Source organism: Aspergillus nomiae, assembly GCF_001204775.2.
Source record: "Aspergillus nomiae NRRL 13137 chromosome Unknown contig00097, whole genome shotgun sequence".
Taxonomy (NCBI): Eukaryota; Fungi; Ascomycota; class Eurotiomycetes; order Eurotiales; family Aspergillaceae; genus Aspergillus; species Aspergillus nomiae.
Window position 1 is genome coordinate 12,808 of NW_015378152.1, and position 26,565 is coordinate 39,372.

The 26,565-nt window shown below is 49.4% G+C and overlaps 11 protein-coding genes across 11 annotated transcripts; 5 read left to right on the top strand and 6 right to left on the bottom strand.

Moving 5' to 3' along the window:
• Positions 1–242: 242 nt before the first annotated feature.
• ANOM_004188 (uncharacterized protein) lies at positions 243–1,625 on the top strand (the record flags this gene model as incomplete). Its single annotated transcript, XM_015549445.1, has 1 exon — positions 243–1,625. One exon carries the CDS (start codon positions 243–245, stop codon positions 1,623–1,625), a length of 1,383 nt encoding a protein of 460 aa, XP_015407883.1.
• Positions 1,626–3,738: 2,113 nt separating this feature from the next.
• On the bottom strand, positions 3,739–5,688 carry ANOM_004189 (uncharacterized protein; the record flags this gene model as incomplete). The annotated part of the gene is made up of 3 exons (XM_015549446.1): positions 3,739–4,356; positions 5,044–5,184; positions 5,257–5,688. 3 exons carry the CDS (start codon positions 5,686–5,688, stop codon positions 3,739–3,741), a joined length of 1,191 nt encoding a protein of 396 aa, XP_015407884.1.
• Positions 5,689–6,114: 426 nt separating this feature from the next.
• Positions 6,115–6,987, bottom strand: ANOM_004190 (MBL fold metallo-hydrolase; the record flags this gene model as incomplete). The annotated part of the gene is made up of 1 exon (XM_015549447.1): positions 6,115–6,987. The coding sequence occupies one exon, from the start codon at positions 6,985–6,987 to the stop codon at positions 6,115–6,117; it is 873 nt and encodes a 290-aa protein (XP_015407882.1).
• A 2,100-nt stretch (positions 6,988–9,087) lies between these two features.
• ANOM_004191 (uncharacterized protein) lies at positions 9,088–9,481 on the bottom strand (the record flags this gene model as incomplete). Its single annotated transcript, XM_015549448.1, has 2 exons — positions 9,088–9,351; positions 9,410–9,481. The coding sequence occupies 2 exons, from the start codon at positions 9,479–9,481 to the stop codon at positions 9,088–9,090; spliced, it is 336 nt and encodes a 111-aa protein (XP_015407881.1).
• Positions 9,482–9,922: 441 nt separating this feature from the next.
• Positions 9,923–10,985, top strand: ANOM_004192 (oxidase ustYa family protein; the record flags this gene model as incomplete). The annotated part of the gene is made up of 5 exons (XM_015549449.1): positions 9,923–10,151; positions 10,239–10,367; positions 10,416–10,570; positions 10,628–10,733; positions 10,801–10,985. 5 exons carry the CDS (start codon positions 9,923–9,925, stop codon positions 10,983–10,985), a joined length of 804 nt encoding a protein of 267 aa, XP_015407866.1.
• A 1,077-nt stretch (positions 10,986–12,062) lies between these two features.
• On the top strand, positions 12,063–12,814 carry ANOM_004193 (oxidase ustYa family protein; the record flags this gene model as incomplete). Its single annotated transcript, XM_015549450.1, has 4 exons — positions 12,063–12,213; positions 12,278–12,414; positions 12,471–12,576; positions 12,636–12,814. 4 exons carry the CDS (start codon positions 12,063–12,065, stop codon positions 12,812–12,814), a joined length of 573 nt encoding a protein of 190 aa, XP_015407865.1.
• A 143-nt stretch (positions 12,815–12,957) lies between these two features.
• ANOM_004194 (DUF1593 domain-containing protein) lies at positions 12,958–14,520 on the bottom strand (the record flags this gene model as incomplete). The annotated part of the gene is made up of 2 exons (XM_015549451.1): positions 12,958–14,148; positions 14,212–14,520. The coding sequence occupies 2 exons, from the start codon at positions 14,518–14,520 to the stop codon at positions 12,958–12,960; spliced, it is 1,500 nt and encodes a 499-aa protein (XP_015407868.1).
• A 733-nt stretch (positions 14,521–15,253) lies between these two features.
• ANOM_004195 (putative sugar transporter) lies at positions 15,254–16,938 on the top strand (the record flags this gene model as incomplete). Its single annotated transcript, XM_015549452.1, has 3 exons — positions 15,254–15,719; positions 15,784–15,886; positions 15,954–16,938. 3 exons carry the CDS (start codon positions 15,254–15,256, stop codon positions 16,936–16,938), a joined length of 1,554 nt encoding a protein of 517 aa, XP_015407867.1.
• A 2,064-nt stretch (positions 16,939–19,002) lies between these two features.
• On the bottom strand, positions 19,003–20,163 carry ANOM_004196 (FPP/GGPP synthase family protein; the record flags this gene model as incomplete). Its single annotated transcript, XM_015549453.1, has 2 exons — positions 19,003–19,986; positions 20,047–20,163. 2 exons carry the CDS (start codon positions 20,161–20,163, stop codon positions 19,003–19,005), a joined length of 1,101 nt encoding a protein of 366 aa, XP_015407870.1.
• Positions 20,164–21,084: 921 nt separating this feature from the next.
• On the bottom strand, positions 21,085–22,510 carry ANOM_004197 (arrestin family protein; the record flags this gene model as incomplete). The annotated part of the gene is made up of 5 exons (XM_015549454.1): positions 21,085–21,345; positions 21,401–21,805; positions 21,862–22,183; positions 22,247–22,390; positions 22,446–22,510. 5 exons carry the CDS (start codon positions 22,508–22,510, stop codon positions 21,085–21,087), a joined length of 1,197 nt encoding a protein of 398 aa, XP_015407869.1.
• Positions 22,511–23,268: 758 nt separating this feature from the next.
• Positions 23,269–26,423, top strand: ANOM_004198 (uncharacterized protein; the record flags this gene model as incomplete). The annotated part of the gene is made up of 4 exons (XM_015549455.1): positions 23,269–23,480; positions 23,567–23,879; positions 23,940–25,600; positions 25,658–26,423. 4 exons carry the CDS (start codon positions 23,269–23,271, stop codon positions 26,421–26,423), a joined length of 2,952 nt encoding a protein of 983 aa, XP_015407872.1.
• Between the last annotated feature and the right edge of the window lie 142 nt (positions 26,424–26,565).

A 26,565-nucleotide genomic window follows, 5' to 3' on the forward strand; every position in this document is an offset into this window, starting at 1 on the left:
TCCACAGTAAAACCGTTGGGAGTGAATTGGTATAAATAGAACAATATCGGGGTCCATGTACTTCAGAATTTCGTATAGAATTTCAGGAGAGAGAAACACCATATTGTAGGGGGCTGAGATATTCGTCAAGTGAGACGGTGGACGTGTTGTTGTGGTTGTTGATCGCCGCCCCCACGGCACCTCAGAACACGCGTTTGCTTCGGAGTTTTTGCCTTGCTTCCTTAACACGCTGATATCTTATCATGGGGCTGGGAAACCTGCCACGAGAAATATTGAGCCTCATCATAGGTCTGCTCATCGACAGAAAGGGCCCTTTCTTAGATGAGTGCGACAATCTACAGCATATCTGTAACGCTCGCCTGGTGTGCCGGTTATGGAACACGCTGGCTACAGCGCATGTGTTCCACACCGTGACGCTGGCGTATACCGACGGGGAATACCAATCCTGGAATGACATGCTTGCCAGCGATGTCGTTAGACAGGCGGTCCGTTGTGTTTATATCCGCTCTGCCCCGGCCGATGATCACCCACTCGGCATCTGGCACACGTATACAGACTGCGGTTACGACGGCCTCATCAGCGCGATAGGCCGCATCGCCGAACTTGACCGCATCCAGGCGCTACATCTACGGTTTTCTAGACACTGTGGTGGGGTTGAGACCGATGATCATCGTGACGAGGTCGTCGAAGATATCTCGACGCGCCAGGAGATCCTCGAATCCGTCTTTAAGGCGATCCACAAGCGTTCAAATAACAAAACCGGCGCGCATCCCATCCGCTCCCTCACAGTTGAGAACCTCCAAAATGCTCCGTTACCAGACTTTACCTCCTCTGAGCTCTTCAGGGGCGTCACAAAGGACATCGACACTCTGCATCTCATGGTGGCTGAGGAGTATGATGAAGCCGGACCCGACTGGGACACGTATCGTATTGAGCGGCAGGTGTTTGAACCGTACCTACATCGCCAGTGGCTGGCTCCTCTGGCCGACCATCTGGTCTGCCTGACACTCTCCTTTCAGGTTGGTTGGGGAACCATACCTGGGTATTTTGACGGCAGCGGCCTCCACTTTCCAAGGCTGAAGACGCTGAACCTGGGCAACTTTGTCATCGGGCACCATGCTCAGTTCGACTGGGTCTTGAACCAGTCCTCGCTGGTGTGCCTTCGCCTAGACAGGTGTTCTATCGTGTCACACATAACCACGCACCAAACCAATCTTGAGGAATGGCATGTTCAGACTCATGACTGGCACGAGTATCCTATTGGCTCCTTTGGTATTGACGGCCCCTATGTTATCTACGGATTCTCCGGGACGTGGGAGGCCATATTTGACAATATTTGTACCCGTCTTCCTAACCTCAAGGACTTCTGTTTTCACTACGGCCAGGATCCGCTCTTCCCGGTCTGCCCCGAGATATTATCGGACCGTCTAACAAAGCAGAGATATACTGCATTCGATGACTTCTGGCATGAAGCGGATGAAGAATCTGGATTGCTGGATTTTGGCGATAGCGAATGGGGCCATCCTGATAGACGGTATGTGAATCGATCGAAAGAGACAGAGATGGGAGATGGCCGAGCACTGGACGCTCTGCTCCAGAAAATACGAGAGCGGCAGCAACGGTAGACCCTGAAGTTGAATCAATACCTTGACAGAAATTGACGTCCAGTTAATGATCGCCGGTATCTGGTCCCTGGTAATTTTTCTTTCCACGCTATTGAGGCTTTTGGCCCGAAACAGCCGATTTGGGCTATGTAATCCCGATCGTACTGGACGAGCATATCCCATTGCCAGATAGGCTAGCTGCTTTACGAGTCATAAAATCTCAAGCAGCATACTGCCCTTCTCTTTCGCTCACTAAAATGAGGCCATCTCGTTGACAGCGTCACCAGTTGTATGACGGGTAATGCATATGTTCTGCGTAAAAGAAGTTTAATCAATCGGGTAGGTCCCGAATAAGAGGACCAAGATTTACGCAACCTATAGAACGATAAGTAGATATAGGCAGTCAGATGCCCTTGTATATTAATTGTAGTGACATTCTACTAGGTACAGTTGTCTGGCTCACAGATATTTTATCCTTAAATAAGCCTTACAAGCTTCCTCTTCTATGTGTTCAAAGCTATACGATACTATATGTAAAACTGGAGCTCTATTACAGACAGAATTGTGTGTATAATAGTCATACTTATGTGAGCTTTCTGGCTTCTGATCAAGATCCATTAGGGCACTCAGGAACCCACTCTGAACCCGCCAAAGCCTGAACTGATATTCCTGAAGTTTTCAGCTAGGCTATACTGAAAATTGATGAGGGAAGATCCTAACTGGTTATTCGATATTAGGCTATGACGGAGTGGTTGTGTATGCGGCTGTAAAAGAAACAACAGTTTGCACAGAACATCCCAACGCAGGCGCCGTATCCTAGGTAGTAGGCGACCATCGGCTAGATAAATTCGGACTTCCTCAATGTCAATGCATAAATGCAGGACGTGCATACACACCATCAACTCACGATTACCTCCAGCTCTCACGCTTAACACGTGGCGGTGACGCAACTGAGCTCCCAAGGTGATGATGTTATGTTCACACGATAACTGGGTAACTCTTTTTTCACCGGGCGTGTCCAGCATTTTCAACTTCCCAAAGTCAGTGAACAAGAACTCATTTTCCAACCCCTCCCCAGTCTTAGTTACCCACGATGCCTGATCCAGCAGGGATGGTTTCGTTGGAGAGAAGCATGTGCTCCACATCCCCTGGAAACAAGACGCAACGCCTGTCAGATGCATCAAGAATATTCTTCATCCCCGAGATCCTGGAGGCCATCCTGTTGAATTTGGACATGCACACATTGCTAATTTCAGCTCGAGTCTGTTGCACGTGGAATAATCTGACCAAAAGCTCACGCAAGATACAACAGGCACTGTTCTATATTCCTTCAGATAGGGTAGCACCAGGCCAGCTAGGAATAAAAAATCCACTCGTGGTTGACAAAATATGGTTTGAGTTTATTCGCACACAACTCTACTCACGGCCAAGAGTCAGCGGTTGGTTATGTGGCGGGTTCGATGGAATACCCTATATATCATCGAAGAAGAGAGTAGAGGCATATTTGCGGCCTGAGGCGAGTTGGCGCCGTATGCTTCTTCAGCAGCCTCCAAATTCGATTGTCCGTTTCTGGAACCCAGAAGACCCTGACAGGCCCTATTTTCATCATCGTGGAATGATCGATACCCACGCTAAGTAGACGCCAAACCGAGATTATATCCGCATGGAGAATGTGCAATATTGGGTAGACATCGGAGCCTTTTCACCAGGCCTTCTACCTTTCTTATGTTGGATAGATCCATTACTCATGAGCAAAGTTAGGAGCCGCAAGAGACTGGCAAGAAATACCATTCTAACCCAATATCTGGCCCAGTTTGATCTCACGATCAACACCGACTACTACTGTTGGCCCACGATTATACCTGATCCCGATGATCCCGATCCAATAAACGCAGTATGGTTCCCTGAGTGGTGCAAGGAAAGGGAGGTAACCTTGCTTGGGGGGGAGCCATTCTAAGGATCATACAATATATCGGAGCTATGGCTCTTACTTCATAGCTATATTATCTCGCTCGTTGAAAGTCATGAGGAACATGCGAAAGCTGTGCCTTGTTATAATTATATTAGAGACTGAACTACCGAATAGCATTACCTGTCATGTGCACGAAGCTTAAGGAATACAATTCTATATAATTCACATAGGGCTTCTATTAGGTAAAGCACATATAGATTCCTTTAGCTCAGAGATAAGCCATTCTTGAATGAGCCTGGCAAGCTTCCCCTTCCATTCGTCTAAAACTGTATTAGTCTTTGCCGTCTCATCCTTCGCGGCTTTTAGATTCTCTGCAAGGGTTACGTTCTCCGCTCGGGATTCGTTCAACTCTTGCAATACCGTATCATACTGACCAGCCGTGGCTTTCAGGCTTTGCAGCTCTCCATCCGAGACGCGCGGATTGCCAATCCCTCTACGCAGAGCGATCAGATCCTGATCGTGGATCTTGATGATTTGTTGGTACCGCGAATTCTCCACCTGCAATTGTTCAATTTGTCGTTTGAGTAAGGTAGCCGACTCAAGCTCCCGGTATATAAGCGACAGGGATCTCTCCACCTCACTGGAGAGCGTAGCAAATCGGGGCTTGCGACCTCTAGGCTCCGGGGGTTTTTGCTGGGGTGGATGAGAACTGTTTTCCACAATCTGTGTTAGGGATGTTCTGCGGTCTTCTTCAGGATGCGGAACATAAGCCGGATTCTCTCGCGCTTGTACCACTGATAACGGACCCTGTACGGTCGGGGGGCTGGCATTGGTTTGTGACTATCACAGCACCGGAGATCTGGTAAATAGAAGGATCCTGTGTGTTTTCTATACGCGATTAGCATATTGCACTGGACAGACTCTTTCTTTTCGGACTGCATCGTTTCAAACCCTCCGAGTTACAGAAGTCAAAGTCCTTTGCCATAAGAGCATTTACACCAAAGCAACTAGTGAAAGTAAATCCTCGGGTTGCAAGCATTGTCAACAGTACACATACAAGCTATGAACATTTTCAAAGTGTCGTGATGATGCATGTCGTTGGTGGGATATTTCGTTAGGCGCGTCTATCAAGCTACTCCCTCCCTTTGCATGCATCTACGTAAACCGGGTGGCTTGGCACTAGCTTCACAGGTTCGAGTCCACGCCCTGTGTCAAGTTCCAGGCCCACATGCGTGGTTTTTCATCCTGCAGGAGTTCCTCCGTCGTAAACCTCGAGGCACTTCGACCCCATTGTATTATTGGTCAGCGTCACATATCTCTCCGAGACACGGTGGAATGTTGATCACAAGCTCCTTGGCTGTTCAGACCCTGTATCATTATCGATTGTCAATACTGACAGACAGGAAGTACGGGCGATGTACTACAGTGGGTAATGCAATGTAGGTGGACAAGGAGAAGTCGCCGTTCACACTAATGTGATATATACGTAGACAGCCAGAAAGTCATCAGCCTGTGACCCCCTTATACCATGCGCTGCTTCGTCTTTGCGGATAAATCGTCTCTGCTCTCCATCTCCGCCACTAGCTCAATGAAGTCACGATCCCCCTGTTTCGCCAACTCCTCAAATCTCGGTGCATTGTCCCTTAACCAAGTGGCGTCCTCTCCAGCCTGCAGTCACAGTAAGCAAGGACCGTTAATTACAAAGTGATCTTTCCTGAGGAGATCGTCTACGCCGCTTACCCGTGGTAAAAGAAATCCATTTTCCATCCCCGCGGTAATAGTACCCATGATGAAGACTCGATTCAGCTGGCTTTCTTTGGTCCTACACTCGGCTCCCTGCACAACGATCTGATTCCAAGCATCAGTGACACGCTGAGCGAGCTCTTCGAAATCGGCCGTGGTTCGATTGCCGCCCGGTCGAACATAGGCAATGATGCGATTGATCGCACGCTGTATGAGTGTTTGGAAGTGAATCTCGGATGGGCTGTATGAATAACGAACCTCTTTTCCTCCTATATAGCTACAAGAATTACTTGCATCCACGAAGCGGACATTCACGAAAAGGCTGGGGGTGGTGAATTTGCGCGTATGAAGAAGGGTGATAGCTTGAGCAAGCTCGTTGCGCTGGGCTTTACTCAAGGCAATACAGTGTTCGACTTCATACAACGGCATGGTTGATTATACCTAACAGGAAGGTGACTGTAGCAACTGACCTCCTTTTGAGAAAGTCAAGCAAGGAGATTTCCCAGTGATATATACACCTTGGCCGCGGGCGTCGGACGGATTGATCAGCAATGCGGGGGAGGAGACTCGGTAAATTCAACGTCTCTCTCGCCCGAGAAACCAACGATTTGCAATGGACAGTATTATACTATTCTAACACATCATCCATGAGACCCTTGTCATGGGCAATCTCCGCCATTCATAGCAGGGTAGCTGCCCGAATAGTAACGACGGAAGATTAACCAGGCGACCAGGAGTTCCAGATTTTGTTCGTGTTCCTCCTACCTTCTCGTGTACTGACCGTGCTCGGTATATTACACCACATCTCTGTAATCAATCCACCAAAAAATATATTATCCCTAGAGCAAAGGTCTTTTAAACACCAATACTCGATGCAAACACAGCTTTACATCCCAACCAGAGCACCAATTTCCCAATCCGATTCGGGTACGCACCCAATACCTTGTCATAGAGTTCCTTGGCACTCGACGACTCCTGCACGAGGCGGTTGAAAGTCCTGATGTACTGTTTCGAGGCAGCAATGTTGAAAGCTCCGTCCACCGCTCCAGGTCTGTGATGGGAAGCAACGACAATAGCCGGATCATACTTTTCGAGCACAGCAAGCGATTCAAGCCAAGCCTCCCGCTGAGACTCCTGTGGAGATTCTGTCATCCACATATGCACATCGTTGTACACGATGTCTCCGGCGACTACCATGTCCAGCGAGGGCACGTGTAGAAACGTCGTCTCATCGGTGTCCGAGTGGCCAACATCAATAGCCTGAAAGGTGTGGCCCTCCAGAGTAAACTTGTTGTCCTTCAGAGGCTTGGCCAGAATTTGAAACGAGTCCTTGTCGATCTGCCCGGGGAATAGATCATTCCAGAAGCCAACAAACGCCGCTGTCAGCTGTGTGGACATGTGGTCAATCGAGCTTTGCGTCGACACCACTTCGACGCCTGGAAAGCGTTGAGTGAGGTAATAGAGGTTGAACCAATGATCTCCGTGGCCGTGAGTGATATAAATTGTGGCAAGACGCTTACCACCGAGGGACTCGTCGATCCAGTCCGCTAGGGCCACGCCTTGATCGGAGGTAAACAGAGTGTCCACAAGTACAGCCTCAGACTGGCCCGAGATAAGGGTCACCACAGTCGGTTGCCATAATCCAACAGAGCCGTCGGGCAACGTCTCGGTTGTGGGAATGGCTGGAGCATTGAAAAGATCTGCCCGTAGAGGAGTCTGCACGACCATTATGCACAATTGTGAAATGAGTGAATTAGAGAGAATGAGGGAAGACTAAGCGAATGAGGGTAAAGGTACTAATGGGGATGAGGGTTAGGGCATCAAAGATCGATTTACCTACCACGTATATGTACCAGATAGAGCTGATTGACCGGAGTAGGTCCGAGTAGATGCACATACATGCGTGCGGGTCGACTTTGCTCCCAAATTTGTCATCGACGAGAAATGTCTCCGAGAAATGGCCAAGAGTAGTGACAAGAGGAATCAAGGCGAGTTGAGTGGGTCCTCCTACTGCACTGACGGTACTGGTCTGTATCTCAGTGGGTAATGCACACGGTACCGTGCCGTACAGTAGCTGGAGACGTTTGGTCAGCAGACCCACAAGCATCTCGCGATGGATGGAGTTGATATTAGAGACTCTTGATGATGCTATGATATATTGTATGGGGGGTTTTACATCCATAAGACCGTTAGACGGTAGTACTGATACAGATCCACGGTGCATGTATCTGGATCTCTCAGGTCTTGTCTCCCCGAGATAATAATTTATTGGATATCCCCGAGAACTGAGTCGTTGAAGAATAATCTAATAGTTGAAGTCTAGACAGTGTGGAAGTGTCACTGATATTTATGTCTAACTGGCCTTGGCATGTGTCCAAGACTTACGTAGCGGAATGGCATCTATAAGTTTCCAGAGTGTCTCGTGGTAATCGATGACTATCGTAACCACTCGAATAACCACCTAAACCATGAACTGTCTATTGATCTACGTAATGTCAGCCACCGAATACAACTCCGAAGGACAGATAGGTCTGGGCCTTGAGTCTGTTAAAGGCGATATGGTCTGGCAAGAGTTTGAACCCCCTGGGAAGAGACCGATGTGGATATCGAGCGCACACATATGTGGGCCAACTGACCCATTCTATTGACGACCGTACTATTCTGCAGCTCACGTTGAAGCTAAAGGAATCATCTCCAAGATCCTTTCCAATGAACATGGTTTTAGTGAGATCATTGCTCATAAATAATCTGAATCCCCGGGCGACTGAATCTCCGCACAAGTGACAATCTAATTCATAATATCCCAGATTTGCTGGCATTGGCCTGACTCCCACCGAAAAAGTAATCCACGAGTACTATAGTATGTTCGTGACAAGTCGAGATTGACCAGATCAAGTAGATCATTCTTTACCTTTCCATTTTATGAAGACGACCAAAGTCCCATTGATATGCGTCCGGGAGGATGCCAAAGACAGCGATGTTTGACTTTTGCGCGCTACGTCGTGCGAATTGGACAGTGCCTACCTTATAATGTTAGATATACAGTTTTATGACATATATAGACAATAAAACAGCTAATAATGCTTACCCATGTACCCCAACAATTGGGGCAATCCCGAAGTTACATGCCTCGCCTTCTTAGCCTCCACTATAATTAATTGATGCGCTTGGCTTTTGTGTGAGGTATACCATATCGAATAGTCTGCTTCGCCACTCGCTATGACCATTTGCGAAAGCCTGATGCCCATTGGGGTCTCGAACCCCAGGTGCATAGTTCTGGCTTCTTGGGGGGAGGGCCTCCGTTCTCATAGAACAGCTTGTAGGGTGAGGTTGATCTTGGCTCTGGAAAGCGCCTCATTCTCGAGGCTTCAATCAGTTAAGTTATCTAGATCCTTTAGGCCGTCGGCTGATCAATCAATATGGCATTCACATCATTCCAGTGAAGTTGAATAAATCTTCACAAAAAAAGAGAATTAACAGATGGGATGAGGTGTGAAGAGATTGATTGCATGCAGGAACTGAGTAGTAGCGACTCGGGTCTTGCTGATGGCTGGGTAGACACATGACGGTCTCGTGATCTTCTACAAGCAGCAGAGAGATGTCAAGGTATTATATCTCAATATATTCTGGCACGCTTATGAGGCTAAATCCGGTTCACATCGGCCTAGGCTATCTGTCCTACAGTTTGATTATACTATGCTTTCTGCCTCGTGTCCACGATATACATATGTTATTTCATCACAGGCCACTAGCTATGGGAATACACGGATAGTCCGAGCCACCGTCAATCCTCCACACGCTGCACAGCATAATCAGGTTTCGACATGCTCAAGGAGTATAGGCCTCGATAGCATTGAAGAGACGTGCGCCGTCAGCGTTGTCCTCGTTTCGACGCTCCAAGGTATTCTCGACTTTGCGCTCTGAAGGCCGATCACCATAGGAATGAATGATGAATAGATTTGCACCTTCTGGGGTAACCTCTTCCCTGCGGTGCAAGGCATCATTGACCTTGTGATCGGCGGGTGGCGGACTGTAGGCGTTGATATTGAATGAGTGTGCGCTTTCCGGGGCGACGTCGTTTTCAGCGGCGACCTGTTCGCATTCATTAATTCTTATACTTCGCACTTATGGGCTTTGGATCCGTCCATACTTTCGAGGTAGGGGCAGCAGATGTCATGCCGACACCCATCAGGAGCGAAACAAGGGGCAGGAAGGTCTTCATTTTCGCTCAAGTCTCTCTTGCTAAAGGCTTCAAATTGAAAATTGGAACGGCTTTGGTTTGTGTCACTTGCAGTATGGGACAACTTGGGGCCGTAAGGTTAGGGTACTTATATAGCGTTGAGGATAGGTGAGACGTATTTCAATGGCCTAATCAATCTACGAAAGCTTCGTCACTTAACCAGTCATAACATCTGTAGTCGGATGCAAATCATCCCCGTGCCCCGGAGCAAAATACAGTAACGTTACATTAAGCCACGCCAGGTTATCTGATCCTTTGCTAGAAGGATCTGTCTCATGGCGCGCTATTTGTTATGGTTGTTTGATCGCAGCAAATTAAATCATAGAAGTATCCGACCAGTCGCCATACCACCGAGCACTGCCTGTTCTCCATCGGTTCATCTCAGACATCCTGCCTTTGCTGCAACCAGCAAGGAAGACAGTCATGGTACCTCAAAGATCGCCCGAACGTACTTCGGAGGAGGGCTCGAGTCCTACCCAGTCATTCCTTGAACAGCATATCTCTTTGAAAGAGGAATCCTTCATCCCGCGGAGTGGTAGTCTGACCTGGATCCTTCACATTTTGGCCTTGTGCGTGTCTCTCACACTGGCCCTAGTGGCATTTACCATGAAGCCAAGCACCCTGCAATGTACCCGCCAACTATCGCCATACTGTATGCTCTCCCTCATCGTCCCCCATCTACATACCATGCTTGCCTTAGGCATAATACTATCATGATATAGTCTAACGCAAACCTCAGCTCCACTTATAGAAGAAGGGTCTATTAAGTATGATTCCAAAAACTTCGCCAACGAATTTGACAAACCTTCGAACTATCGTGGAAAGCCAAACGATCTGACAGAAGCATCGTGGAAAGGACTCTGGGAAAGTAAGCTGCACCACTTCTCCAACATAGACGCGACACTAAGTCAGATAGCTCCTGCAATCGGAGTACCAGAGGAAAGACTAGAGGTACTCAATAAGTCCGGACCAGCAGGTTTGAATTGGTTCCGTGCTCCTCGTACTTCTGATCATGGTGCCGTGGACGAATTTGCTGCTTTGGTTGAGGTCTTCCACCAGTTACATTGCATAGTAAGTCCCTGTCCAGTCTTGTATTGTACAATCAATTATTGACTGGATCCTGGCTAGAATACCCTCCGTCAGGAGGTCCATAAGAACAGCTACTACGAGTATTTCGGCGAGTGGCCAGATGGAAGTGGCCCTGGGAATGAGGAAGTTAAGCAGACTCATATAGGTACTTCTGCCACCACTGGCGAGCCAGACAATCACTATCTAGCATCGATTACTAACGCAATACTCAGATCACTGTATTGAACTCCTACGCATTACTCTTATGTGCACCTCAGATGTGACACCGTTGGTGTTTATAGATGACCCCCACGCCTTTCAAGGACGAATCCCCGATTTCAATACCATGCATACGTGTCGGAGCTTTTGGGAGATTCGCGAATGGGTTGAGAAAAATGGTCTGCCTCCATTATCCTGATTTTAGTCACGCTACCCTTCCCTACCAAGCCAAACAGATTGTCATTCTCATGACCTTCTCCCATGTTCACGTAAGCGCTAGGATAGATCTTAAGTAACCAGGAAATCCTGTGTGAGGGGCTTGAGCCGCCAAGGAACGGTATCCGCCGGCGTATCTTCTATATTATGCGTTGTTGTGGATGCATATTCTCTTGGCCCATGTAGGTGATTTGATCGGCGATATTGTTCCTCTTGCATGAATGGGATTAGCTAAGACCTGCAGGACTTATACCCAAGATAAATGGTCCGGGAACATGATCCATCGCTGAACTCATCATGTTAGTGATTGTCTAGCTACAGCCATACGAGTTTTAGGACGCCTAAGGGCATGAGCATGTCCTTGTGTGTGGTGTTGGCCTTCGCGGTGAGAAATTCGCTGTTGAGAAGGAAGATGTAACCACGGCAGACGCTCAAGGCATGCGGGATATTATAGTCCTCCGATCATTTTGCCTTTATTCACTTCGCTACGCGTGGATGGGCATTGACGCACTTTGGGCCAAACAGGGATTTCATCCAACGGCTCTGGGGTATCTCATGCAATGTAACGTTGTTCGGTGACATGATATGGAGATGTTAAAATATGATCTTGAATGAAGAATCAGGATATACTGTATGCAGTCAGAATACCTAGATTCATTGCTCAACGAGGATATCTATCCTTGCACAGAACAGAAGGGTTTGTGCCGTGTGCATTCGATCCTACTACCGCAATTGCACTCTTGTCTATCTTGCACCCCTCTAGGCTGGCCTGGAGCTTCATCGTGCGGCCCGACCACCATGAGGCGCCTCTTAGAGGACATTAGAAACTCAGCACACGTGTCACTCCAGAGGAAGCAATACGCCCAGGTGGGATCTAATACATTGTCTCCTCCCCCTCATTCCTTGTTGGCGCGCACATTGCCCTGGTTCCTCCAGCTGGCTTTCTTTTTCACTACGTTTGGGTTTCTCGCGTTCAGGTACCAGACAGTCGCTACAGATCAGGCGTGCACCTCCCGCCTTTCATCCTACTGTACGTGCGTCGGACATATAGACATTTTGTATGGTAGCTGAATTCGGAATAGCACCCATTATAGAAGCAGGGATCATCCGATATACGTCCTATAACATAGCTGGTGATTTTGAACAACCGTCCGTCTACCGAGGACGGCCTACCAACACAACAGAGGCAGAATGGAAAAAATTGTTCATAGGTATGACAGATCCTCAATTTGAGAATATATGTTGCAGTCGCTAGATTGAAGCTGAGCTCCTCAGCACCGGGCATCAATATCCCAGAGACGAAACTCCCGTTGCTGAATAAGTCTTCCACCGTGAACTGGCTCCGAACTCCCGAGGATAAAGGCGACGGTTACATAGGGTACCTGGAAGTGTTTCACCAGCTGCACTGCTTGGTGGGTCAAACATTCTGCCACTCGCTTGAGACAACTTATTGACCGGAGACGGATAGCACATGGTCCGACTAAAGATCTATCAGAAGGAATACGAGGAAGAATTCGGGTATCCAGCGGCCCAGTTTGAGCCGGAGCACGCTAATATTACAGCCACGCATATCGGTGAGTATCTGTGTATCTATCCTAAATCACGACGTTACCCTTTCTTAACAACCGCGTAGACCATTGCCTCGAGACGCTGCGGTTAAACATGATGTGCACGGCTGATGTTACACCGGTAATGATCGTGGCAGATGATACAGCGCCTCTGGGTCGCTATGTCGATTTCAATACCATGCACAAATGTCGGAATTTTTGGGACATCCGGGCGTGGGTTGACCAGAATAAAGTAATGGACTGAAACCTTTGCCGTACTTGCAGTGAAGGGTCGGACTATGCCCCTGAAGTACGTAGGAGTGAGTGGCTAGCAGTGAAAATAACGGACAATTGAAGGATCTGTTAATGTCTTGAATCAATTAATAAATTTGTCTACATCACATCGTGTTACATCATGTCTCTCATAACATCGCCAATAGCCTCTGCACCACCGCCGCCGCCAAGCAGCTTCTCGTTCAAAGTCTGGACAGTGACTCGTCGGTAGCTAGTCAACGGTGGTGTTCCATTGTCTTTCACCTCCAATATGATATGCAATAACTGCCCTCTAGGGAGCGCTTCGCGACTAATGAGCTCCAGACAGCACTTTTCTGGTGGCGGCACAGTTACTTTGACCTTGCTTCCAGCGGTGTTGAGTGGCTCAAATGTCAGCTGTCCAACTTCGTGATGGACGGACCACTGTGTCGCGCTCGGGTCTTTGTACTGATACCATCTGAACGTAAGTGAATCGTTTGTGTCCGGGTCGTATGTCTCCGAGGCGTCGAGCTCGAATGTCGAACCAGCCTCTAGCTCGAGATGTAAGGGTTCTAATCCTTTGCTGCCGTTCAGGATGATGACTGGTTGGTGATTGGCCTTGCTCAACTCAGGCGAGAGTGTCCACTGCATCCGCGCCGCAAAGTCGTTTTGGAAAGCGTCACGCCACCGCCAGATCGTCGCGTGGTTGGACTTGTGCGTCCGTCCGTCTAACCCAACCGCTTCATCGACAGTGTCACTGTAGTGTCCATTGCGAAGGCCCTTGGCGCTGATATCCGTCGCGATGTATCGACCTCCCCATGAGCCCCACTCCGGATGTTCTGGCACTCCAAGCCCATTCTGAATGAGGTAGAGGAAGGTTGGGGTATCACCTTCGGGGATGAACATGTAGTCCGGGTATGTGGAGCCAAGAGGTCCAATTTGGATATTCTCTCGGATCCATTCCTTGCTGATCTTGCTTGGATCAGGACCGCCTTTATCAAATCCATACCAGCCATCGCCGGAGATACCGCACCATGCTGCCATGCCATATTGATTCCATCCATGAACCGAACAAATATAGAAGAGATCAGGGTATTTGTTGCGAATCCATACACCGGTATCGTCCTGGTCGGAGATCGTATAGACACGCAGCTTCGATCGGAGTGCTGCCGCAACTTCTTCGGACTTGGTGTTTTGGATCTTGAGCAAGACCGAGGCCAGTACATTGGTGCCGCCCCAGCATAAAATCCAGAGAGGCTCATTCAAATCAGCCTCGATGCGCTCTAGTAATAATTGACCGCCCTCACTGAGAGGAATATCGTCTCCGACCGCGGACATGCCATATGTCTATCGCACTTGGGTCAGCTGTCGATTCACCGACGGAAAGCCCATATTTGCAGGGAGACTTACCACAGCGCCTTTCTTAATCAGACCCCTCATATATTCCGCCGTCGGATAGGGATCCTGCGGATGTACATGGGCATTCAGATTATCGACTACCTTTTCATAGCCGTCGACAATCTTATGCATGTCCTGTGGACACACCTTGGTTTTCATCCAGGTCGATGTACAGGCCACCAATCCCTCTGTCTGGAACTGATTCGAGTAGAGAAGATACCGAACCAGTGATTCGGCATCGTCGGGTTCATTGGAGATATCGCTAAGGATGAATACCCGTGGCTTAAAGGTAAATGTCTGAAGACGCTCAGCGTATGCCATGGTGAGTTCTGCAGTCAATCAACGGAAATGCGATGAGTTTCTCAACCTTGCTGGGAACCGTAAGGGATTCGCTACTTATTTCAAATCCCCAGACCACGAGAGATAAGAAATATGACGACATGCCCAGGACAGAAGTCCACATATGCGAACACGTTGCGAGGATAGCACCAGCATCCACCGTGGGCCGAAACAGGCAGTTGCAGCCACCAACTACTTCGCCAGGACGAAGAACCGGGGTGGGCCCAGGCCGGGCCGAAACAGGCAGTTCCAAGCAAGCCGGAATTGCATCGGGAGTTTCATCGGGAGCTCCAAGACTTCAGGTTCGAGCCCGAGAGAGACATTCCCCACAGTTTCACTCCTGGCCAATTTAATCCACTCAGAAAAGCCCCATGGGGGTTCCGGCTTCCCCCAATCTCGTGGAGTTAGCCCTGGTTGTTCCCAACTCAATCCCCGCGGGCGTACAATTATCCCCAATAGACAGTATGGGGGAAGCACCAGGCTACCAAGAACGGTGCCAACCCTAAGCTGATGGCGTCGGTAGCTTCGTTAGTCTCATGAGCCATCGGTCTGGTCCGTATACCGCTCCGCTTTCCGCTGTGCCGACTTGACGTGGTGTGTTCTTGATAAGTATAAGTACGCCGCGGAAACTCTTGTACCGTCGCGATGTGCATGTCATCTATTATTCTCACCTTCCACTTACTCTAATTGTGCCGATTTGGCGACCGTCAGCAAGATGTTGGGGTCCTTCCAGCAGTCCGCTCTGTATCAGGAGCTCAATGCCCGTCTCGTATTCATCGGATGCTTAGTCTCCTTAGGCGCTATGGGATTCGGCTTTGACAACTCCTGGTGGGGAGGTGCGTTAGGTCTCGAGCAGTTTAACAAACATTACGGAGTATATGATCCAAGCACCGGTGGATACGTTCTTCCATCGGAGAAGCAGTCGGCCGGCACAGGTACCGGTTCGGCTGGTATCATTCTCGGATGTCTCGCAGCTCCGTGGTTATGTTCGCATTTGGGTAGGAAACCGACATTATTGGTGATGTCGGGACTTCTGACCGTTGGAACGGTTCTGGAGGCTTCCGCCGTCACCTCCTTCTGGCAACTGGTTGTTGGCCGTATTGTGGTGTATTCCGGCATCGGTGTAGCTTCCAATGTGGTGCCGATGTATCAGTCCGAATGTGCTCCCACCAAGGTTAGAGGTTCGTACAGTGCTCAAGCGATCTCTCGGCAGACAGAAGGTGGATGCTGACCATTTTCGTCCAGGGGCGTTTCTGACAGCATACTCGATTTGGAATACATTTGGTGGCTTCCTCGCAACGCTGGTGGTTTTCCTCTGCCAGAATATCAAAGGCGAGTGGGCCTATCTGTAAGTGTCATGCCTTCTCTGCACCCATTTGCTCTTGAACTGCTTGCATTGACTAACCAACACGTAGCACGGTCATTCTCTGTCAGCTTTTGGTTCCACTAGGCATCGTGCTGGGATATCCCTTTCTCCCCGAGACCCCTCGATACTTGGTGTATCGCGGACGGCTGCAGGAAGCCGAAGCGTCCATGAAAGTTCTGTTTGGGGCCGACTACAACGCCAGCGAGGAAATCCAACTCTTACAACTCCAGCTCGAAGAACAGCTTGAATTCCATAAGGCAACCAGTGTACTAGACTGCTTTCGCGGGGTGAACCTGCGACGAACCATCATCGCGATGGGTGTACAAATCCTGCAGCAGGCTCAGGGTATCTCGTTTATCAACAACTTCATCGTGACGTTCATGAAGCAATTGGGGTTTCCGGATCCATTGAAGTCGAACGTCATTGTCCAGACTTGTGGTCTGGTGGCGAACTGCATCTCGCTATACACTTTCGACAAGCTCGGACGGCGGGTCAACATGCTTGTGGGTGCTTTGCTCATGGCCGCCATGATGATGGGGGTCGGTGGCGCCAGCGCATACGGGACGTCCAACCTCACCGCGATGGCCCAGAACGGGTGCGTCGCGATGCTCATTCTGTGGTATGTCTTCTACGGTTTATCATGGGGGCCGGGTGTGTGGATCCTGTCCGGTGAGATCGGAACGGGGCAATTGCGAGAACGGACCCTGCTGTTGGCATCGCTCGGCAGCTTTGTCACTTCCGTTCCCATCAACTTCGTGAATCCATACGTTCAAGCGTCTATCGGCGGTCGTGTCACATTTATCTACGGCAGCTTCTCCGTTGCCGCGATCGCTTTTGTGTATTTCCTGCTGCCCGAGACCAAAGACCGGTCCCTGGAGGAGCTGGACGAAATGTTCCAGAACAAGATCCCCACGAGAGAGTTCTCTACGTATGTTTGCACGGGTCTGGGGGCCCAGATTACGCAGTTGGAGAACAAGGACGACCTCGGTGACCTGAAGGTGAAACAGGTTGAGCACGTAGAAGCAGCATTGTAGATCTGATCTGCCTTTCCTGTTACGCTGATGAGCTAAACGAATCCTGGTGGGGGACTGGTGTACATAATATCTATTGCCCAGGGTAGTGCTCTAGTCACTTATTTTTATTCATATCTACGATCGGCACGAAATTGAAGCAAATATTCTATTCACACAATTGAAATGCCACACTGCATAATTAATTGTAAGCCCCACCTGTTACATGTCAACTGAGGTCGAATTCCTATACAGAATCTGGGCCGCCCCATGAATACCGTTTGGGGGTTTCTTCTGACAGATTTACGGGGAACAGGCTCCTTTCTTCTCCGTACATCACGCATACGCGTTACTAGTTCTTCTGGAGTGTCCGTACGTTAGAGTCACGACAGATCCTGGCGGAGCATTGGGTCCACAACTCTCGCTTCGCACGCCGCCCCACAACATGATTCAAGTCCTACCCAAGGCGACTTGACCGGATGAAGACTGTGCCACGGCTACCACGGCCATGGGGAAGAGTAAGCTCCACCGCATGTTCTCTATTCGGATCCTCCCATCTATCATTCGGAAGGCTATTTATCATAATTGATTACTATAACCAAGGATGACACAAAATATCTGCCTGGGGTGCAGCAGACATGATTCGGAAACTGGTGGCTCCGGGTGCCTGTATGGGGAGATCCCGATCGAGAGAAGACGGCAACCCTAATTGCTCATTGCATCCACCGAGTTCCCACCGGCGGAATCGCACCAAACGGCCCAGCTGGCAATAGTAAACCACCGCTCCCACAGTAGTTCCCCGGTCGTCGAGCCGGAGGAGTTGAGTCTCTCCGATTGCTAGCTGCATCGCGAGTTCGTTCCCCACCCTCTCCCTACACTTGGCTCCCAAACCCAACCCCCGGCTTCAGATATTTACCAGGACTGTCCATCGATACATTATATGACTCCCAGAGTGAACCTCCATGATGAAAGAACAATGCACCAAGTCTGACATATGTTTCCGTTGGACAAGCAGGAAAATATATGTCTGGTGGAACGTTTGAGACCGACCAAGCGGCACAGGGATGCCTTGGCGATAAATGCAGCCATTTTGTTCAGTGCGCCACACAGAGGAGACAACGGAGGGCCAATTGAGTGGTCACAGCTTATAGATATCCTATCTACACCCTGCACACCGAAGGTCTAAAGTATTCCTATGCTAGCGTTGCTTTTTGGGCGACTTTACGGCAACCATCCGAGACAACCCAGTCTGAATTGTAGCACGAGGAGGCCATCGATGAGGCTGCACATCAACATCGCTGTTTCTGGCAGGTGGCATACAGTTTGGAATCGAAGACTCCAGTCGATTGTGCATCGTCGTGTCGCATCCTCTCAGTGACTTTGACGAAGGGCTATGGAGGGACCAGGAGGCTGCTGGCTGTCACCATCACCGCAATGAATTGGGACAAACGAATTCGTATAGGATAGACATAGACGATCCCTCAATATGCCTTGCTTGCATTGATTTGATGAATTTTGCATATATGCCCCTGCACTTAAAATATGCACATGCGATCATAAAGCATCAGAGTTTGACATAACACCTCGCCGCGGAAGTCAGCGAAAAGAACCGGGCTGGAGCAGGATATACTACAAAGGGAAACACAACAGGTATCAAGACGAAACTGTTGTACTTCAGAAGGAAGATTGATTGCTTTCATTTTCATTCGAAAAGACACATACACCGAGTGAAGCCCAAATGGATTTCCAATCGGTCTGCATTGAAACGTGAACAACGGCAGAAACAGAATGAATTCAGTATACGAGGCCCTTATCATCTCCCATGTAGAACCTGGATTCACAACATGAATCCCTCGGAGGGGCGGGAATAGAGATCAGAATATACATGAAAAGAAAGATATTAAGATGTACAACATAATAATATTGTCCCACTGTCAAAAATATGAAATATAAACTGATTCTCTATGGCGAACTACCCTAGCCAACTATTCTCATCCGTTTTTGCAGTGCTGTGTGGTAGAAGAGTTTGCAACGTTGAGCCAGAGAGGAAACGCAGGATTTGATGTTGCTTTCGTCGTCTTCTGTGTTTCAGCCATTCAGATGGCTCTCAAGTGCTTGATTGGTAACAATATCATTTGCAATGGACTGGGTTAAACTCCTTCGCGGGTCTCGAAAGTATTTTGACTGGAACTCTATAAATACCTCCTTTAACGGTAGATCTGCCATCTCGTTGACCATGGTGTTGATCTTCGTTAACATCTCCTTATCCCAATCATAAAAGATCTTGATCAGGTTCAGCTCTTGAAAGATGCCTTTGACCTTTGCAACATCATCCTCATTCGTGGAACCATAGCAGTTTCTCAATACGCTCTTTTGTTCATCGTTGCAATGCTGTAAGGCCATGACTGAAAGCCAGCTGCATTTGTGTTCCTGGATGTCGGTACCAATCTTTCCAGTAACTTTCTCATCCCCATAGACATCCAGAAAGTCATCTCGGGCCTGAAAGACAAGGCCCAGCAGCATTGATATCTCATATACTTGCTTTAGCTTCGCAGATGTTGCAATGCGCAAGTAAACAAGAGGAATGGCCACGGGAAGGTAAAAGGTATAGAAAGCTGTTTTGTGCATGGTGATAAACTCATAATGATCCCAGCGAAACTGATCGAGCTCCACTAACCTTGCTGAAGACATGAGATCACAGTGCTGTCCAAGCTCAGTCCGTAGGGATGCTTCAGCAAACAGCTCGTAAAGGTCTATATACGCTTCGTGTTCATGGAAGCGTTCCTTGAGCGTGACGTAAATTGCAGATTTCACAAGACACGCGTCGTTGATAGCCATCATGCCAACAGCTTCGCGGCGATACCAGCATGGCTGGCCACGCCTGGTTAAAGATCCGTCCATAATATCGTCCCAGATCAAATATGCAGCGCTGAGTAGTTCGACGAGGCACCCAAGTACTTTTAAGTCCTCGTTTTGGACTGGGGACAGATTTTGACCATTCAGCATCCAGCCACTGTCAAGAACAGTACGGCCACGTAGGATATTTCCGCCTTTTGTTGTGAGAACAAGACACTTGTGCATATTAGCTGGTTGACATGAACCAGAGGATAATGTACTTTGATCCATACGTACTTGTAAAATTCTTTCGGCAGCCTCGGGAGCAAGCCCTGTTTGGGACATACAATCTGTAGCCAGCTTACTCACTTGAACCAAGTCGCTCCGGAACTGTTCAGAAGAAGCGATGGCCATGATGATGTGACTGCTTCACAAATGCCTATTATCGATTGAAATGTGTGCCGGGTAGGAAGGCGCTATGCGACCCAGTATATAATAAGCTGGGAGGACGCCCCTGAGATCTGACACGAGGCTTCCATCCTGTCCTGCAAGATTAACTACATTGTTGCACAAGGATTACTGATCTTGTGTAACAATGCTGCAATAGACGGGTCATGCACAGTGACATCGCATCGTTGATTTCAAGATGCATATATCTTATGCGTGGCCTGAGACACACGCCTGTGCGTCTGATTTCCTCCAGAATGACAGGTCAGTCTTGAAAAAGAACGCAAGGGTCTTTTTTAAGACCAATGTATACTTGGAAATACACTAGATCTTTCTTTTAGCCGATAGGTATATTTCAGCCAGACCCCCTGGCCACGAAACAATTCAATCCCTGGTATCCAGTCATGTTGGACGACTTCACCGCACTAAGTATGAAAGATGTATGATACACCATAATATCCTGATAGGCTCAATGTGCATTACGCAAAGGAGATTTGTGAAGTCCAAGTGTAGATAAAGCTATGCGGAACCACCTTGACGGTGGTCGTCGTCCAGAATACGGCTATGACGAGCTCACTTCTGTCTCGTAAGAAGATGCCGATTAAAGCATTCAAGCGGAGGATTCCTTCTGCGCACCGCCTCCATTTCCTTATAAATCGTACGTCTCAATTCATCCATTCATAGCTTCAATCCATAGTAAAACGGACTGGAATTGCCTCGGACCCAGAGCTATATAGAAAAAAGCACCCAGCATTCGCCGCGTTGACTCTCGACACGGAAAGGGTCAGTTGTGGGCAAATGCTACAAATTTAGTCCTCCGTCGCGGGTTTCATCAGACTCCTCTGGGACAGCACGATGCCATCACTGAAAGAGTGTGAGTATACTTGATTAAACAGTATCCCAATAACTGGGAATTCCGGATGCGTCATCTAATACCGCGTATTCGGGGGGCTTTGCGTTGGATTCGTGCCCGTCATATGTTGAAGGATTATCTGGGCATGTTTCAACCAGCTTCGCATCATGGACATGGTTGCTATACTGGGGCGGAACTTCTTCTCCCTCGTCCCAAGTCGAAATATCTAACAGCGCCTGGCGGCTGGCGCTGGCCGGCGGACAGAAAAGTATATATACTGGGAGTGAAAGACGGACCTACCGGCGATAAGGATGGTGTACCAGACTGGGTGAATAGAAACGGCTAACTTACCGTGGATAGATGACCATCAGGGTTCAACAGAGTGATTGAAATATGTATCGAATGCCTAACCTGCAGGACCGTGGCTGCGGTGCTTTGTAGACACTGCTGGGTAGACGTTGGTAAATGAAGCAGCCGGGAGCATTGATACCAGCATCTGTCGTCGGTAGTTAAACCCATATCTTCCCAAGTGGGAGGGTCAAATGCATCGACCAAAACCTCCCGAGATCGAGAAGCAGGAGCTGGTTTCGATACCGTGTGCGTTTCAATGATAACCGATCTAATGGTTTTTAAGTGCAGCCTCTTAAGCAAAGGAACGAACCGATATGTGACTCGTATGTTGCCGCCGAATTGGACAACCGGGGTTGGGATGCTGACTTGGTACATTATCTTGTTCGGCCAATCGTTCTCGATGCTCTACCTAATATTAGCTCCTGAAGCTCTGGGGCTGTCTTGTAGGGTGAGTTACTTACAGTGGGAACAGTACGCAAAGGCGTATCGTATACCTTTCGAACGCTGATCTCTCTCGATGTGACTACACTCTCACCTTTCCGGCCATAGATCTGTGCTCTCAAAGAATACCGAATATAATAGTCATCCACACCCGTCATAGATTCCGGTAACCGTCCTGGAAGGCACATTTCAAAAGGAAATTCATAATTACCCGGCCCCAAGATTGTTGTGGATCTTCCTGCCGACACCCGCAGAAAGCTCCAGACATCGTGATGGAAGGGCAACTCCTTCCAAAAAGCTTTGCAATGTCGATGTGAGTCACTGGGGAACGTTGCGTCCCAGCTGGAGAACACATTAGGTCAGTGATAGTTTCGTTCTCCTAAACGTGGTGAACATGTCACATACTTAATATAGTAGCGCCCCTCAAGATGCAACTTGATATCGCACACTCGCGTAGGTTCACTGAGGCATAGAATAACTTTGCCTGGAGCATGGCCGTACTTAATCGTATGCCCTGCTGTAGGGATCCAAATGGTGTTCTGATCCAACCTGCAGGAGACAATCAGCGACCATCCTTAACTACAGTTCACAGCCGGCTGCGCACCTAATAACAAAGTAGGTCGGCTGTACCTTTCGACGGGAAAAGTATTTAAACGGTTGAATCATCATACCCGTACTGCCTCATTGCTACGCATACTAGTCTACCGGATGTCCATCACAACTTCAATTGATTTATATGAGCCCCTTCTCCCGATCATCTTTGCTTAGGTCACCTTGTGCGGATTCCTCCGCGAGGTTGAGATGTCACTCGTGATTGAATACCATTACAGCAGGGACGGCGATGTCTATGGAAAAGGACCGGAACGTGGCATTCCATCCCGCGAAAGAGATTCCTCAACGTGGCACTTTCATAAAGGGGTAGAATCTTATTTGGGTCGTACGGATGCAAATATAGAAATAAATAGAGGCCAAGTTCAATAGCAGGAGGTGGGCCAACCCACAGAGCCCCAAGCAGGAACATGTTCAAATAGCCTGAAGACATAAAAGGGGTAAAAAAGTCAACCATACAGACCCAAAAACTGGCATTGCTGCTCATTTGCCAGCTTTAATGCATTAGCCAGGTCCGAGTACGTAATCTAATGCATAAGCCGAGCGCATAAATGCCGGCATAAGACAACCCCGGATATCGATCTGCACCCCGAAATCCTGGGCGCGATGTGGAACTATTGAGACTAAGAAAGGATCTGCACTTTTCTGTGGACTTTATTGGAAGGCCAGCCTTATGTTACTTAATGATGAATTCCCCCCTCCCACTGGGAGGTTTTTCTGCATTCCCTACCCCTTGCTTTCAGATATCTTTCAATCTTCGTCACACTCGTGGATCCTTGATGACCACCAGCGCAGGCTGAGAAAGATCACTCTCAGCGATGTCCGAACGGCCTCCACCGGCCACTATTGATTCCAATACGAATAATGCAATCCCGAAGAAGAGTTTCCGGCTCCCCGCGTTCCTCGATCACTTCAATGCGCGGGAGCTCAAAGTCTTCTTCCGGTGCTGGGTTGGCATTTGGGTGGCGAGTCTGTTAATCTTCATCACCCCATCGCTGACCAGCATTGGCACCGCGACTTTCTTTGCGAGGTAAAGCTACCCAATGGCCGATTATTGTATCTTTCTTTTGAGCGCATATGTCCCTCGATCGCAATGCTGAGGATGTGAATCAATAGCATGGTCCTCCTGATCCTCCCGCCGTCCGGGATCGTGTTCATTTACCTATTGGGAGCCCTGACTCTGATTATTGGAATGTGTCTGGCTTGGGCATGGGGCGTCATCACGATGAAGGCCGCTTTCGCAGCCAGACCAGCAGCAGACACGCAGGCCCGACTTGCATCATTGCAACAGACGGCGGTGGCCCAAGCCAATGCGACAGGACTTCCGCCTGCCAGTGTGGTACAACAACTTATCTACGATGGCTACATGCTGGACACGCGGGTCACGGCGGTTACATTCTGTCTCATCTGCACATTCATCTACTTCATGGTAGGCGATCCTCTGCCGTGATACAAACTGACCAGCGAGAAGTGTAATAACCATGCATAGGCTCGTCTGCGCGCAAGTAATCCCAAAGCAGCCTTGACCTCCGTCTTCGGAATCATCATCTCGGACATCTTTCTCAACTTTATTCCCCTTCTGCCCTCGTTCTCGGGAACGCTGCCTGTGACGCTCGTGAAACCGGCCGCCATCGGTGTGGGACTCGGCTTTGCATGTTCGGTACTCTTCTTTCCCCGATCGACCTCACATGTGGTGCTGGATAGTATGGAGGATATCTTGGAGCTACTCCAACAGCCACTGGCGTTCACCTCCGTCACGCTAGGGAAGAAAGCACTGCAACCGGACGTCGACCGACTACGCAAGACACATGCGCGGATTATCCAGAAATATCGAGAGATGGAGCCTGGCTTGGCCTTTCTGCCATTGGACTTCTCCGTAGGCCTCTGGGGCCCCGAAGATGTCGCGTCGTTCAAGGAGCCGATGCGTCAGGCCGTCGCGGCTATTATTCTTCTGCTTGAATTCCACATCGGTCGGATCCATGGGGAAGCGCGCACGGACGACATCCTTCGCGAACATGCCGAACAAACAAAGGAGGCTGTTATCACGGACGAGAAGCAGCCCCGCAAGGTTGGAGCCCAGCAGCTCTCCCAACTCGTGGAGCTTCTGGAAGGGTTGCACAGCCCGGACAGCCAGCAGCTGTCCCAAGAGGTCGTCGATGAACTGGTCCGCACGAGCGCAATGGCTATCGACGCGTGTCTAGAGGGATTGGCAGTGACAAGGGAGTGCCTTCATATGGTCAATTGCCGGCGATGGGTGAGACGAGCGTCCCCAACCGAACGCGAGGAACTGTACCAGCGAAGCCAGACAGCACTCGAGACTCTCCGGAAGGCTCACAGCGGCTTTCTGCACGATATGACAGAGCTCCTCATTGGGCATTTCGCACCGACGACAAATGGCGACTCTCGTGACCAGCGCAAGTTAGGAGCACTTGTCGTTGGGATGGTCTTCGAGGAACACGTCTGTACTACAATCACTCGCACAGAGGCTCTCCTCGCTCGCGTATCGACGGCTTTCCACGACTCCAAAGGAACCAAGCTATGGTGGCCGACAAGCCTTCGATATGCCGCCTCCTGGGCGTTTCGGAAGAAAGCGAAGACACCAACCGCGGCCATGGTTGTGGAGGACGATCCCGACGAGGCAGAGGACTTGACTAAAGTTGCCCAAGAAAAGCTTCGTATCAGTCGTGGATATCGACCCAAACACCGCAGCGCCCTGGGACGAGCGATTTTAGGAACCTATCATTGGTTTACTTCGAACGAAGGCGTCTTCGCCTTACGCATGGTGGTTGTTACCATCGCCCTAGGCATCCCCGGTGTCATTCCCCATACTGCTGCATTCTACTATCGGGAAAAGGGCCTCTGGGGGTTGATCATGGCACAAACCGGTTTGCTTGTCTACATGTCGGAATTTACCTTTTCCACTATCGGGCGACTGATTGGGACGGTTGCTGGAGGTGTTCTCGGGCTTTTGGCATGGTATATCGGCTCGGCCAACGGTCCTGGCAATCCCTACGGATTATCGGCCGTTATGGCCGTGTTGCTGGCGATCTTCATGTGGATTCGTCTCTATGTGTCCCCGAGCCTACTTCAAGGGGCAATTATGGGCGGTGCCACTTTTATGCTGGTGGTGGCATACAGCTATGATGATACGTGAGTCCCTCCTTCCATGTCACATAGCGCCACTTCCTCTGCTAACCTTTCAATCAGGCACATTCCACAGTACGGCAACCCTGGAGTTGGCTATACCGTCTTTTGGCGACGGCTACTTCTCGTCCTGATCGGCGTTGCTGCTGCGACGATTGTCCAGCTGTTCCCCCGTCCGCCATCGGCCGCCCGACACATCTGCAAGACTTTATCTCACACGATCCGGACGTTGTCCGACCATTATGCCTTGCTCTTATCGTGCTGGGGCCGCTCCCGCCACGATGGGCGTGTAATCGCCGAGTCAATCACCCTACAGTTGAGTGAAGGGCTGGTCATGCTCGACGGCCCTATCGAGATGCTACGGTTCGACTTCTCGAGCTCCCGCTTCGACAGTGAGAGTCTGGGCCGCGTGAAGCTGCTCTGCCATGCCATGAACCGTAATCTGGGACAGCTATTGGTGTTATCTGGTAACCTCCCGAGCGAGTTTCAACATCGACTCACGCAACAAACCGCCTTACTGGACCACCAATGCATTGGCGAGATCATGGCTGTCCTGGGGATGTGTGAACAGGCGCTGAAGACAGGCGATGCATTGCCTGAGATTCTACCCACGCCACTCGTCCGACGGGCCTTCGACTACTGGCAGTCCCACCCGACAGAGATCGACTTCTCTCCAGATACAGTGCGGGATGAGCATTACCGCCGCTTCTGCGTGGCCATGAGCGCGTATCTTAAATTCCTCGGCACCATCGATGAATTAGTACTGGTGATCAAGGGGGTTCTGGGTGAGGCGCACTTGGTTTCGCATGAGTTGGGAGACTTTGTTTGACCTGGTGCATGTTGGTTGTGGTGTCGCGGTTTATATTATCAAAAGATAGAACAACAAGCATTATAGACTATGCACGCTCTCGTGAGAGTATAAATGATACCAATGGCAGTGACATTAAGCCTTCCATGAAATTGACACTAGA